We start from the raw sequence: 13,694 nt of genomic DNA, 5'->3' as shown, positions 1-13,694 counted from the left end.
GATTCATTGAAGAAGCTAGAGCTTTTAGATCTAGAACCTCATTAGCCTTTGGCTCACATTTGTGGTATAAAGTCTCAAACTTGGTGGTTATTTTCTTAGATCTCTTTTGGGTTGAGTTTATGGACTCTATTGGTCCCATTGATGAATTCCCTTGAGTCCATGTCGTTTTTGAAGCTTAGAGTTGCCCCTCTTAGTGTTATTTGGGACCTAGAATCATTAATTTGTCATCTTGGAAGTCTTAATGGGTTCATGCAAGAGTTAAGACCATTTTCATGGAAGTAGAATGCCGTTTTTGGAGTTTGGGCTTATTTGGGGCATGCAAAGTCACCAAGCCAGTGACTTTATGGGTTTAAATGTTATTTGGGACTCGTATTTGTAATTTGGACTTATGGGTTAAAGGATTAAGTGCTTAATGTAAAAGTGGGTTTTCAGAGGGAAGTACGTTGGGCGTACAAGCCATTAAGTGAGTACGCGCAACGTACCACTGAGTACGCCCTGCATACTCTTTCTGAGTGGGTTTGCATATTTGGGCTTCGGTTTAGGATGTCTTCTTGGGGCCAATTGCTGGTAATTGGTTGAGCCATCTGAGAAAGGGTGTTTTAGATTAGAGTTAAGTCGTGGGCTTTAGGGTAAGGCCCAAGTAAGGGTTTAGGCCCAATTTGGAAAATTGGGCCATTAATGGACCTTTTTGGTCTTGGGCCTTGGTGGGCCCAATGAGTTGGGTCAGTAGTGGGCCTGTTTAGTTGGGCCATCTATGGGGCATAGTGTTGGGGTGTAGCCTTGTATAGTCTTTGATTATAGTTTTGGGTTGTTTTGACCCAGGTTAGGAGTCAGTGCGCAATAGCAACGACAGTGTAGGGTTTCTCGTGTAGTAGTTGAGGTGAGTTTTCTCGCTATACTTACATGAGTGGTAATTACTGTGCGACCGGAGGGTCTTATCTGTGTTATTGACCGAAGGGTCTTATGTGCTTATACTGAGATATGTGATATTATGCATTATGTCTTTGTGATTTTTGTTGTATATTATTCTGTGTATTTATTGAGATAGGACCAGGGGGTCCAAACCGAGTTGAGAGACTGGAGGGTCTTCACTGAGATATAGGACTGGAGGGTCCAACTTGAGTCGTGAGACCGGAGGGTCTTCACTGAGACACATGACCAGAGGGTCCTTATCGAGATATAGCCATGAGAGGCTAATTATTTGTGTGTGGTATTTTGGGGAACTCACTATTGCTTTGTTCCCGAGTTTTTTTTTGTAAATTAATTAAAAGAAAGGGAAGGAAAATTTTGACAGAAAGAAAGGGAGGTGAAGGAAAATATTCATTATTCCGTGTTCCCAAGTTCGAAGAAAATGAAAGGAAAATTTTAAGTTTTTGTGTTCCCGAATTAGGAGGAAAAGGAAAATAAAACTTAAAATTTACCTTCCCCTCACTTTCTTCCCAAATCCGCCCAATTTGGGAGGAAAATTTGGAAGGAAAATATGGCTCCAAAATCCTTTCCCTCCCCTTACTTTCCTTCCGTTAATGAAACTCGGGAACACGATTTCCTTCAACACCCCTCACTTTCCCTCCGTATTTTCCCATTTATCTCCTTAAGTAGAACTTGGAAACAAGGCGTAAGCTTCGTGCTTACCGTGTTGAGTTAAATGTGTTTCAAGTACTCTTGTAGATTCCGGGATGGCGAAGACACGATTGTACACATCCTTCGACTTATGGAGATTTGAGAATATCGGGATGCTCTGATATTGCTTAATAATAACTTATAATTTCTGTGATGACTGGAATTTATGAGTAATATTTTGAGAATTAGAAATGAAAATTTTTTCTTGAATTTTGAGGCGTTACAATTTGGTATAAGAGCCTTGGTTTGAGGGATCTGGATGTACCCTCGGGTATGTCTGGACTCAGACTGAGGATTTGAGAAATTTTTCAAAAAAAAAAAAGAAATGATTTTCTAAATGAGCAAACAGATTTCAAGAGGAAACAAGGTGAACCGGTGTGTAAAATCAGCCAGAGCCCCGAGCAGTGATTTCCCAAAATACCCTTACTTGATTATGTGTTGTTATTGTGAGTTTATAGAACGGCATGCTAGTTTAGTGCTAGAGATTTGCTCAGAATTTTGTGTTATGAGTTGATAGAACTGCATGTTGTTATTATGAGTTGATACAATAACCAAGCTTTAGCATCACCTCGTCCAACTCATCCACAAAGAACTCATCCATGTCTACTAGGTCCACGTGGTCTAATTTTCCTTCAATGTAGCTTATCCATGAGAATTTTGTGAACCTCCCTCCGTGATGGAGCTCAATAGTGATCATCGTGGGATATCCTTATGTAAAAAATCATGAGCCAAACCAAAAAAACATTACTTTATACTGATTGTAAAAGCTTTTTATTGTTTCGAAGAAATATATAAGAAACAGAGTACGTCACCGTAAATCTGGATTGCATCAAAACACTGATTTCTTGGTTGATTTCTCATATGTAGAGCATACTTGTGCAATTGAACTTATGATTGAAGTTGATGATCAAATGCAAGAGTTTGAACGATTAAGGTTTTTTGATCAAGAAAATGGGTTTAGTGGGTAAAGAGTGAATGGTCATTAACTCTAACTGTGTATATCCTTTAATATGGCAGTAATCGATGACATAGAGGTAGTAAGACGAAAATAACCTCGTCTATATTGCAGGTAATCGGACATATGGATGGAAGTTAGTGTGAGGGACCAAAAACAATAAAAATATCAAATTTTGGAGAAGTGATACACCAAGGTTTTGTTTTGATCCAAAATCGCATAAATTTGCCAATCATAGGGATCATTTTTGCAATTTTGTGGCTGGTTAATTATAAAACAATGTTTTCTTTATAAACATGATGCCGGCTATGTGTCCACCAAAAAGCGCCACTTTCCGTTCCCCATGATCGTATATCTGATTGCACCTCTTGAGGTCTTGCCGGTCTCTGTTTCGTGTTCATTCCTCAAAGGTACAATTTACTATCACCGTCTCGTTTTCTTTATTTCTTTTTGTTAAACGTCTTTGATTGATTGATGACTAGAAAAGTGATTTACAAATTACAAAACCATGTTTCTTTTTATATTTTTATCCCTCCATATGTTTAGTAGCCTACTTGATTTTTTTCTCTGTTTTTTTAAGGCAACTAGTAAACATGCCCTTGTATCGCAACGGGGAGTTTCTTTTTATGGTAATGTAATGAGAAGAAGGCAGGCACTTGGCCGTTGGCTCTATAAGTTAATTCATAATTTTATTTATTCTATTTTTTTTATATGAAATTTTTAGTTAGTTAAATCTAATAATTATATTATAGCTTTTATAATTTACTTATTTCATGAATCCGTTTTAATAAATTGAATTGTTTACTTGATAAACCACATTTTTCCTTTCTGTAGACATTTTATTAATAAATTAAAAATATACAACGTCAACAACAAATATTATTGTAGAAAACATTATACTACAATGTAACTTATTTCTCACAGTTTAAATCATACATTTTATTATTTTTGCATCGCACAATGTATATTTCTTTTTATGTTTTCTGCGAAAAACTAGTATAAACTACTGCATGTCTTAGTTTTTTCCTTTTTTATTAAACTGTCGTTTTAATTTATATGTTGTATTAAAATAGAGTTGAAATTTAGAGAGGATGTTATAAAATCGTAATTAATTTACACATTAAATTTCGTGATACGATTCCCCTGGACTCTCGTCCATCACTTTCATCTTTACATAATATCAAAAAGTCGATTGGCAAAAAAAAAAAAAAAAAAAAGACTAGCCTACAGACACTCACTCACACTGAGCTTAAGCTTGAACTTCCAATCTTTAATTGTATCTATCGTCCTTTGTTTTACCAAGAACCAGAGCTTTCTGACAAACTCAAAATCTCCTCCAAGTAATCAGCACCCAGGTCCTCAAACACCACCACATTCTTACGATCTTCATCTAACTTCATCTCTTTCCTCTTCTTCTCTCTGATTATAGCTTTCCTTCTGATGGAGTGACTCCTTTTCAATGCCAACACAGGAGATCCCCCTTCCTCAAACCTATAATCCATTGCTCTAAGCGACTCGTAAACCGTCTCTACAGGAAAGTTAAGAACTGCCATTGAACCCCTAGCGGCAAATGCTGCTTGATCATATGCTAAAGCAGCCTCCTCAGCTGTATCAAACGTCCCCAACCAAACCCTAGCCCCATTCCTTGTGGAATCTCTTATTTCTGCTGCATATTTGCCCCATCTCCGCGCACGTACCCCTCTGTAGCTAATCTTGTCAGCTGCAGAAGATGTTGTCTGGTGATCATAAGACGACTCTGCCAGCATTCCAAAGAGAACCATCTCCTGGGAATCGTTTTCATTAAAGGGAAGGTATTCGTTTGAAGTATGATCAGAAAAGAATGAAGAGTCCATGAAACTTGGATTTTCTGTTATTACTGAATGAGAATCTTTGAAGAGATACGATGTTTTTCGGTTGATAAGTTAGTGTTTGGTGGAATTTCAAGAGAGGGGGTTTATATAGGCTGACAGAAGTACTGCTTCTTTCTATACGAAGAGAACAGTGCAAATGTTGAAAATGGAAGTTTTTAGTGGGACTTTCAAAGGAGTGGATGCACGAATGGGTCAAAAAAGTAGAAAAAGTAGATTTGGTGGCTCTGGTCAGAGGCCAATACCATGACATCAGTGCTGATGGTTTCAACTTATGATTTTTAAATGTCTCAAGACTAGTTTTGTAAAGTTTTATATTATCCATATGTTTTTCTTATTTTTTTGGGTAAATTACACCATTAGTTCCTCGTGTGCATGCCAAAAAGCGTGTTTAGTCCTTATTTTCAAAAATTAACTCGGACCGTCCCTCGTATCATTAAAAGGTGCACGTTACGTCCCTCGCAGACGTAAATGACTATCTTGCCCTTTTTTTTTTTTTTTTTTTTTTTTTTTTTTTTTTCTTTTTCATTTATTTTTTAATTGTTTATAACTTATCTATTATTTTTTTATAATCATTATTTTTAGAAAAGGAAACATCCCTTAAAAAGGAGTTCAAACCCTTTTGGCCATCAACCACCTTGAACTGCAGTCACTTCCGGCTACCATCCACCTCCGGCCACCCTTGACCTCCGACCACCATCCACCGCCACCGGTAACCACCGCTTCTCTCTCTCTCTCTCTCTCTCTCTCTCTCTCTCTCTCTCTTATCCCATCCTTAAACTCCGACACCTACCCTCCCCGTTCATTATTGCCATTCACAACCACCAACATCCATCATAATCGACCATCAGGACCATCACCTACCCTACCATATCTACTAATCTTCAACTGATCAGACTTGTAACCCAAAAGAAAGAAAAAAAAAAGAAATTTGAAGAGGAATCTATGATTGAGAGATATAGGGTCGAAGGTTGGGGGACATAAAACCATACTCCTATGATCAATTAAGAGGAGGTGCAGGTGAAACCTACACTGTTCATCGCCTTCTCCACCTTACACCTGAAATCATCCAACCACCACGCTTACATTGACATCGACTTCAAATGTGGAGCTCGTTGGTCTCTATATCACAGTCACGATGGAGGCAGAGATCGATCTCTATAAATATGTCGAAATGCATAGAGCTTTATGACATCTATCGAAACCCTAGCCGACGCAGATGGCAGGGTACATGTGACGAAGCCCTAGCTGAGGGATATCGGAGATCGAAGACTGAATCACAGATGGAGGCATCGATTTTAGACGATTCAAAACCACTTATGTCGGAAAAGATGGTGGCTGGAGTGTGATGTGTGTAAAACGGCGGTGCATTCCATGAATGTGGTCGGAGTGTAAAACGACGGTGGTATCCACTGACGGTGGCTTAAAGGGCATTAGGGTTTTTGAAGAGTTTGGAGAAGAGAGACAATAAAGGGAAGGTAGGTGGGTGGAGAGATGTGATTTGGCATGAAGTGGGACCACATGTTTTTTTTTCTTTCTTAATTAATAATAATGATAATAACATAAAATTAATTGGAAAATATAAACATAAAGGGCATTATGGTCATTTCAGATATGGAAATGACTAATATTGCAACAAAAATGTGTATAAGGGACGAAGCGTGCAAGTTTTAGACAAATGAGGGACGATCCGAGTTAATTTTTGAAAATAAGGACTAAACGCGCTTTTCAGCACCTGCACGAGGGACGATTGGTGTAATTTACCCTATTTTTTTATATTTTGATTCTATTGTTAAAAAAGTTATTTTTGATTATTTTTTGCTAGTAAACCACTGTATTGGTATTAATTGCACTTTGACTTAATTTTCAAGACATCCAAAACAATAACAGATTTCGAAAGTTAAATCGTAAACAAAATATCAAAAATGGTTTTTTTGTCAATAGACCAAAATATAAGTAATTTTTTTTTCAATGCATAATAATTTTAACATAAAGTATTATCTATTTTAAGATTAAATTACAGTCTATTTTTGTTGAAACAACCATTACAATTTGTTTGATTTTTAATATATGATAATAAATAAATACATTTTTTAATTATACTTCTATTTACTAAAATATAAAAACCAATTAAAATATAAAAATATATTTGTTATGAAATATATCATCAGTTTTTGATGATGAAACTAAATAAAAATTTGATAGGAAATAAATCTACATACAAAGTACTTGGTTGAAAAATCTTCATGTGGGTTCATATTTATCAAAAATATGATTAAAATAAAGTTGATCTGCAAATAATTTTTTTTTTGCCAATTGCATAAATAGGTTTTTAAGCAATTATGAAACCACCATTGACATGGATAACCATTATGAAATCTAAGAGAGAAAGAAGATCGTATAATCTTTGTTGTTCGGATTTTTAAAATTGTAGGCATATTGATATCAACATGGTATATTGGAATATATTCTATATGTAAATAAAGAATATTTATTGCTGAGTTATTGCAAGAATAGAACTTCTATGTTATGCGTGCAATATTGTTTTTCATCTTCTCTATCGATCTATGGATGAATTAACGTACTGTTTTCAATCAAGTACTTGGTATGTAAATATATATTTCGTATCAAAATTTGATTTTGTTCCATCGTCAAAAGGTAACAGATACATTCCATAACAATATATTCTTATATTTTAATCGTTTTTTATGCTTTATTAAAATAGAAGTATAATTTAAAAAATTTATGTATTTATTATCACATATTATAAATAAAACAAATTGTAATGGTTGTTTTAATAAAAATATATTATAATTTAGAGTTGAAAAAAAGATTTCAATAAGATTTCTAACTTTTCAAAACTCCTTATAACTTTTTGGGTTATAAAAGTTAAATAACCTATGAAACATGTATGTTTAAGACAAACACTTTTTAAAAAACAAATTATCGTCTTATTGATTTTTTCCATCACAAAAGTTAATCCAAATAATTTTTAAAAAACTCAATTTCTCATCATCATAAGTCAATAAATCATTTTAGCTAAAAGTCCTTTTGATGTTCAAAATAAAATCTCAAACACCCTCTTAATCTTAATATATATATATATATATATATATATATATATATATATATATATATATAAGACTTGATTTTAACAATTATTATTCATTGAAAAAAAAGTACCAATATTTTGACATATTGAAAAAAAAAAGTCACCCTTGATATTTTATTTACATTTTAACCAATGAAACATGCTATTGTTTGCGGTAACTTAAAAATTGAGCCAAATTGCATGTAATAGCCGGTTAAATTGCAAAAATAATTAGAGGTGATTTTTTTGTCAATAGAGCCAAAATATAGGGATTTTTATGCATATTTCCCTATAGTAATTGTGTGATTTAAAATCAAACTCACACGCATTAAAATCGAACTCACATGCCTTAAAATCGAACCTAGCAGCGTCGATGCATCAAAGCTAACTCTGTTCTAAAGTAGAGTGATAAGTGATCGAGTATACCGAGTTTTTAACGTACTGCTGTCTAGTCGTTAGTTTCGTTACTGTGTAATTAGGAGAAACAAGAAGAAAGAAGCTCTGTGAAACAAGATGGAGTTGTGGCGGCACTTTGTTGGCAGTAACCCTAGTGGCTGAAAATCCGTTGGTTTTCCCCCATCCAACCTTCGTCTTGTTGAATTACACTTTAAGGAGGTAATTTCAAACCCTATATGTGTTTAAATTTTAGACCAAGCTAAATGGATACATGGTTTGCTAACCGAAAAAAGAATCGAACTCAATTTTATTATGAGTTCTGCACTTGTAGACATGTACTCAAAATGTGGTAGAATTGAAACATCAAAAGCAATTTTGGAAAGTGTAAAACACCATCATGTTTCTGTTTGGAATGCCATGATCAATGGTCTAGCAATGCATGGTCTTGTCAAATGATTAGATTGTAGTTTTTTTATATAGAATCGGCCACATCAGAAACTCGAGCAAGTAAATACTACAGAAAAAAATCAATTTATATGTTATGAAATTGTTGGATATCCCAATCAAAATCTAGTTACCCAGATTAACCAATCTGAATAGCTTAAATGGTTTGAACCATAAATTTGGTATTTAGGTAATCCAGTTTTCCAAACAAATAAAATAATATTTTTTTGTGTGTTTACTCAAATCTAATCTATCCGTTCAAAGTTTTTGATAGTTGCTGCACAAAGAAAACTAGTGCTTTTTGTTGCATCAAGTTCATCACCGAGTTCTTGCACCTAATTAGTTTCTCAAATCAGTAAAACAATAAGCATGGATTTTTTTCTTGATACATAACGTGGAAATTGTCAATAAAACAACCCGTATGAATTATTGTTGCAGCAGTTTGGGATTGTCTTATGAAATATAAAGTTCTCAAAAACTTCAACTTTCCTCAAACAGAAACCTGCGAGTTGCTCATTCTAGATAGAGAAATCGACCAGGTTCATACTTCATACATTATTATATATTCCTATTGCAAATTTGTTGTTATTAATTTTTCTTATTTTTTTTTTCTAGATTGCTCTTGTTATTAATGAATGGAGATTTGATGCTATGTGCCATGATTTACTTAACATGGATGAGAATAAATATGTTCATGAGGTTAGTCTCTGTTTCTAGACATGGATTGTTCATCGATTTTTTTTACCTTTATTTTATGGTGAGTCATGTTTTATTCTCTTGGCTTATAATATCTTATTTAAAATTGGTTTATAACTTTGAAAGTAGATTTGAATCTTTGATCTCTATTTTCTTTCTTAATACAACTCATGAGTAGTTTTCTTTTTTACTTAATGGGCTTAAGAAGTTCAGCAGCTAAATTTAGACAACTATGGTTGTTTCTTTTTTACTTATCTAAATTTATAAAAAGTTCAACGTTGTAATTTGATGTGATTTATATGTAAATCACATATGATTAACATGTAATTCACATGTGATTCACATTTAATTCACATATGAATTACATGTGATTCATATGTAAATCACATATAATTCACTTATGAATAACATGTGTATTTTTGTGAGTGTTTTTGAATTAATCATTTTTTTTTTAAATTTTCTTGTAGATTTGGAAGAAATTGTTGTGAATATTGAATAGGTGAAAAATAATACATTGAAGAAAAGATGAAAATATTGACACGAAGACATGAAAATGCTTTTTATTTTTTTGTTTTTTATATTTTATTTTATATCAAATAAAATACTTATTCTACTTATAGCTTAGTAAATAAAATGAGTTTTCTTATGATTTCCTTACAAATATTATAGTATATGAAATATGCATATATACATTTGTAAAAATATGTATATATGTACCTAAAATATTGATTTTTTTTGGTTAAAAAATTATAGTATTTTTTAAATATTCAAGTTTTTTTATTATTTTATTTTATTGATTTTTAAAAGTTTTTAAAAAAATTCCAATTTTTTAAAAATAAATATTTTTTCATAAATTCATGTTTTCTATAAAAAATTAAAAATATGCACTTTTTAAAAAAATTGAAAAATACTATTTTTTAAAAGATCCGAAAATTTGATTAATTATGTAATGTTTTAGACATTTCTATTAATATTTCTAATAACACAAAAAATTAAACATTAAATGAAATTTGTATGATTACGATAATGCTCTTAATGACTTAGTTTTGATCTAATGCTTCACTTTTAGTTCTTGTGTTATCGGAAAACTATGAGTTCTCAACTTTTATATATATATATATATATATATATATATATATATATATATATATATATATATATATATATATATATATATATATATATATATATATATATATATATATATATATATATATATATATATATATATATATATGTGTGTGTGTGTGTGTGTGTGTGTGTGTTTGCGGGCACGTTTTTGTAATTTCTTATTTTTGTGACTTAAAAAAAAGGATATAAAATATTATCTTACTTTCAAAAATCATAATAATAAAATATTAATTATCAATATTATATATACTCTATTTATAAATAAAAAGTTCCATTTTGTTTTAGATATATAAAATTAAAATATAATTCATAAACAAATAAGATTTTTGGAAAAATCTAGAGCAACCGATCAATACTTCTACATGTCTAAATGGGAAAAAAAATCCAACCTTAGAGATATGTACAAGTTTGCCTATCGATCGACCTGGTCACCCTTGTTAGTTGTGACACGTTGGATGAAAACAATGAAAGCTTTAGGGTTTTTGATCCCTTACTGAACCTGGCCTGAACAGTTTCCATGATTTCATGAGCTTTCATTTATTACCTCTGGCGGTGTTAATTGGGTGGGGCCTAATTACGTCGAATCCAGATCCTCTCATAATGGCATCTCCTTTACTGAGCACCTGCAGCAAGATATATGATAAAGGGAACAAACTGCGTAGTGAAAGAGAAAGTATCTATCGGTGATATTAGCGGCAGACGGGAGCGTTAATGTGGTTGTGTAGAGATTGTTAATGGATGAAGTTCAGCAAAAGAGGAAGAAGATACTTCAAAATAAACAATTAATACAGGTCACCTTTCAAGCTGTTGCTCTGATCACCAATATGATTAGCGTGGCTCTTCTACAGCAACCGACACTTTTTAATCTATAAATGTTGGAGAAGGTGATTATAGCTGGGTTGAAGGAATAATGGAGAGGGTGATGATAGATGAAGGAATAATGGAGGTGGGTTATATTAACTTAATTAATACAGGTTGCTGATCGAATCGTACATTACATATGAACGCTTTGATCAAGCTAAGCATAAATTATTAATGACTTTTTGGGTTTAGGTTTAATTTCAGCTCAATATCGGTTTATACTTGAAATTAAATTAGATTTTGGTTTAAATTTCAATTTTATTTGCGTCTGATGTTGAGTTTTCTTATAGAAAAAAAATTATTGATTAATATAAAATAAAATAATGACAAGTCAGAGTCACAGAACAATAATTTTATTTTATCAATATAATAAAATAATATCTCAACATTCCACTTGACAACTTTTTAAACCTACTGTGTTTCAAATTATAGATTGATATAAAGTATAACACGTAAAAAGGCTAAAGAAGAGTTTTTAGATCTAAAGAATACAAATAAAAATACACTATATATTTATAGTTAAAACCATATATATATATATATATATATATATATATATATATATATATATATATATATATATATATATATATATATATATATATATATATATATATATATATATATATATATATATATATATATATATATATATATATATATATATATTCCCATATATTTAGGATCCGACGCTGTAATTTTTACATGTTCTGGCTCTGTCATCTTCCTCCTACAAAATTTACATCACACCCTTTGGCCACCACTACTTGATGATCTTTTTCCAATGATCGAAGTATGTGTTTGTGGTGTGGGAGAGAGAAAAAGTTTAATCAGACCAATTTGCATGCTTTTTATTTTCACCAACTGAAACTACCACGTACCGCTACCTCACTCAGATAAACCTAATAACTCTTCAAGGTATTCTCTACCCAAGTCTTCCAAAACGACGACGTTTTCAACCTTTTCCTTCTTCGTCTTCTTCATCGTCGATTTCCTCTTCATGGTGTGTGTTTTCTTTAGTGCCAATACCGGCGAACTACCTTCCTCGTATTTGTACCCCATCTTTCTTAAAGATTCATATACCAACTCTTCCGAGAAATTAAGGACCGCTGCAGAACCACGGAGGGCGAACGCCGCTTGGTCGTACGCCAGAGCAGCCTCCTCCGCCGTGTCAAATGTCCCCAGCCATACCCTAACCCCGTTTCGTGTGGAGTCACGTATCTCAGCAGCGTACTTCCCCCATGGTCGCCTCCTCACGCCTCTGTAGCTACACTCCTTCTCCGGATCGAGACACTCTTCCACTTGAATGTGGTTTTTCGGATCATGTGGAGGTTCAGCGTCGGCAAGAACTCCGAAGAGAAGCATCTCTTGGGAGTCATTTTCGTTGAAGGGAAGATCAAGATAGTGGTGATACTGATCATGTGAGGTTGGATAATTACATTGGGAACTGGAGGAAGAGTACTCAGGCGAGCTGGATGAGATTTCCGAGGAGAAGTCCGGCGACGAATGGTTGTAAAAGAAAGAATTCATGTTGGATATATGACAATAAAAGAGAGAGATTATTGTTTTATTAGTATTTTTGGAAATTGTTTTATTTGATAATTGTGTGGGTGTATACTATATATAGAAATGACCGTACATGAACGGGTCGGGTCTTGACATCATGGGTCCATGAATGGATTAATGCATTTTGTTTGGACATGGCGGCTGGTCAGAAGACTTTTTGCTGACCTCACCTTGCGCAAGGTTTTTGTTGGAACGTTAAAACAAAAAAAAAATATCATTGGAACAAGTTTGACCAAGTCAATCAACCAAACAAATTCATACTGCATCTCAAAAACTCTGAAAAAATAAAAAATTTATTAATAAAATTAAAGGATTTATATATGATATAAATACCGAACCATTCACGATTACATGATACATCGACAATTAACTAAAACAAAATCCGAAAACTAGATAACTTATCAAATCCTAAACTACTACTAAAATGAGCCCCAAATGGAGACAAACTTTATTAATTACAGCAAGTTCAATTTAATATATACAGGCCACCGCCATTTTTGACACAACCAAGAAGATGAAACCACGAAACCAATACAACCTGCCAATGTTGGAAGTAACTCCTACATCTTATCTGACTAAAACCTGTTAAAAAGTACGAACATATATAACTGATCAAAGAAAAAAAACATTGAATTCGAAATACTACACAAAATACGTTGTCTTGGTTTTAGCCATCCACGAGGATATTGAATGATATCGGAAAAACTTTCCAAGAAATCAATCAGCTTTTACTGTTTACACATACGTTTATGAATTTATATGTAAGGTGGAAATGCCTGATCTTAACTTCTTGTTGTGTGGCAGCACGATGAATTTTTCAATTTATAAACTCTACCTACCGCTAGCTAGGTATGATGGCTGTTGAAAAATTTGAAGAAGAAAGGATGATTGAAATGATTTTCTTTAACCATTCATAATGTTACGGATGCAATATATACAACAGAAATCAAAAATATCTACTAACAAACTAACACACTATCTGAATAAAATGACGACGTATTACATCTGAAACAAAAAAGGAAAGTCAACATTCTTGTTGACTTTTATACTCTAATACCCCCCTTCA

At 32.8% G+C, this 13,694-nt stretch overlaps 2 protein-coding genes across 2 annotated transcripts; both read right to left on the bottom strand.

Annotated features, from left to right (window-relative positions):
- Positions 1-3,600: 3,600 nt before the first annotated feature.
- Positions 3,601-6,319, bottom strand: LOC111916330 (ethylene-responsive transcription factor 1B). The gene has a single exon (XM_023911975.3). It carries the CDS (start codon positions 4,426-4,428, stop codon positions 3,871-3,873), a length of 558 nt encoding a protein of 185 aa, XP_023767743.1. The 5' UTR covers positions 4,429-6,319; the 3' UTR covers positions 3,601-3,870.
- A 5,080-nt stretch (positions 6,320-11,399) lies between these two features.
- LOC111916328 (ethylene-response factor C3) lies at positions 11,400-12,662 on the bottom strand. Its single transcript, XM_023911974.3, has one exon. The coding sequence runs from the start codon at positions 12,590-12,592 to the stop codon at positions 11,951-11,953; it is 642 nt and encodes a 213-aa protein (XP_023767742.1). The 5' UTR covers positions 12,593-12,662; the 3' UTR covers positions 11,400-11,950.
- Between the last annotated feature and the right edge of the window lie 1,032 nt (positions 12,663-13,694).

Source organism: Lactuca sativa, chromosome 2 (genome assembly GCF_002870075.4).
Source record: "Lactuca sativa cultivar Salinas chromosome 2, Lsat_Salinas_v11, whole genome shotgun sequence".
In the NCBI taxonomy this organism is placed as follows: Eukaryota; Viridiplantae; Streptophyta; class Magnoliopsida; order Asterales; family Asteraceae; genus Lactuca; species Lactuca sativa.
The sequence above is the reverse complement of the archived record's forward strand: the minus strand, read 5'-3'. Positions and strand labels throughout refer to the sequence as shown.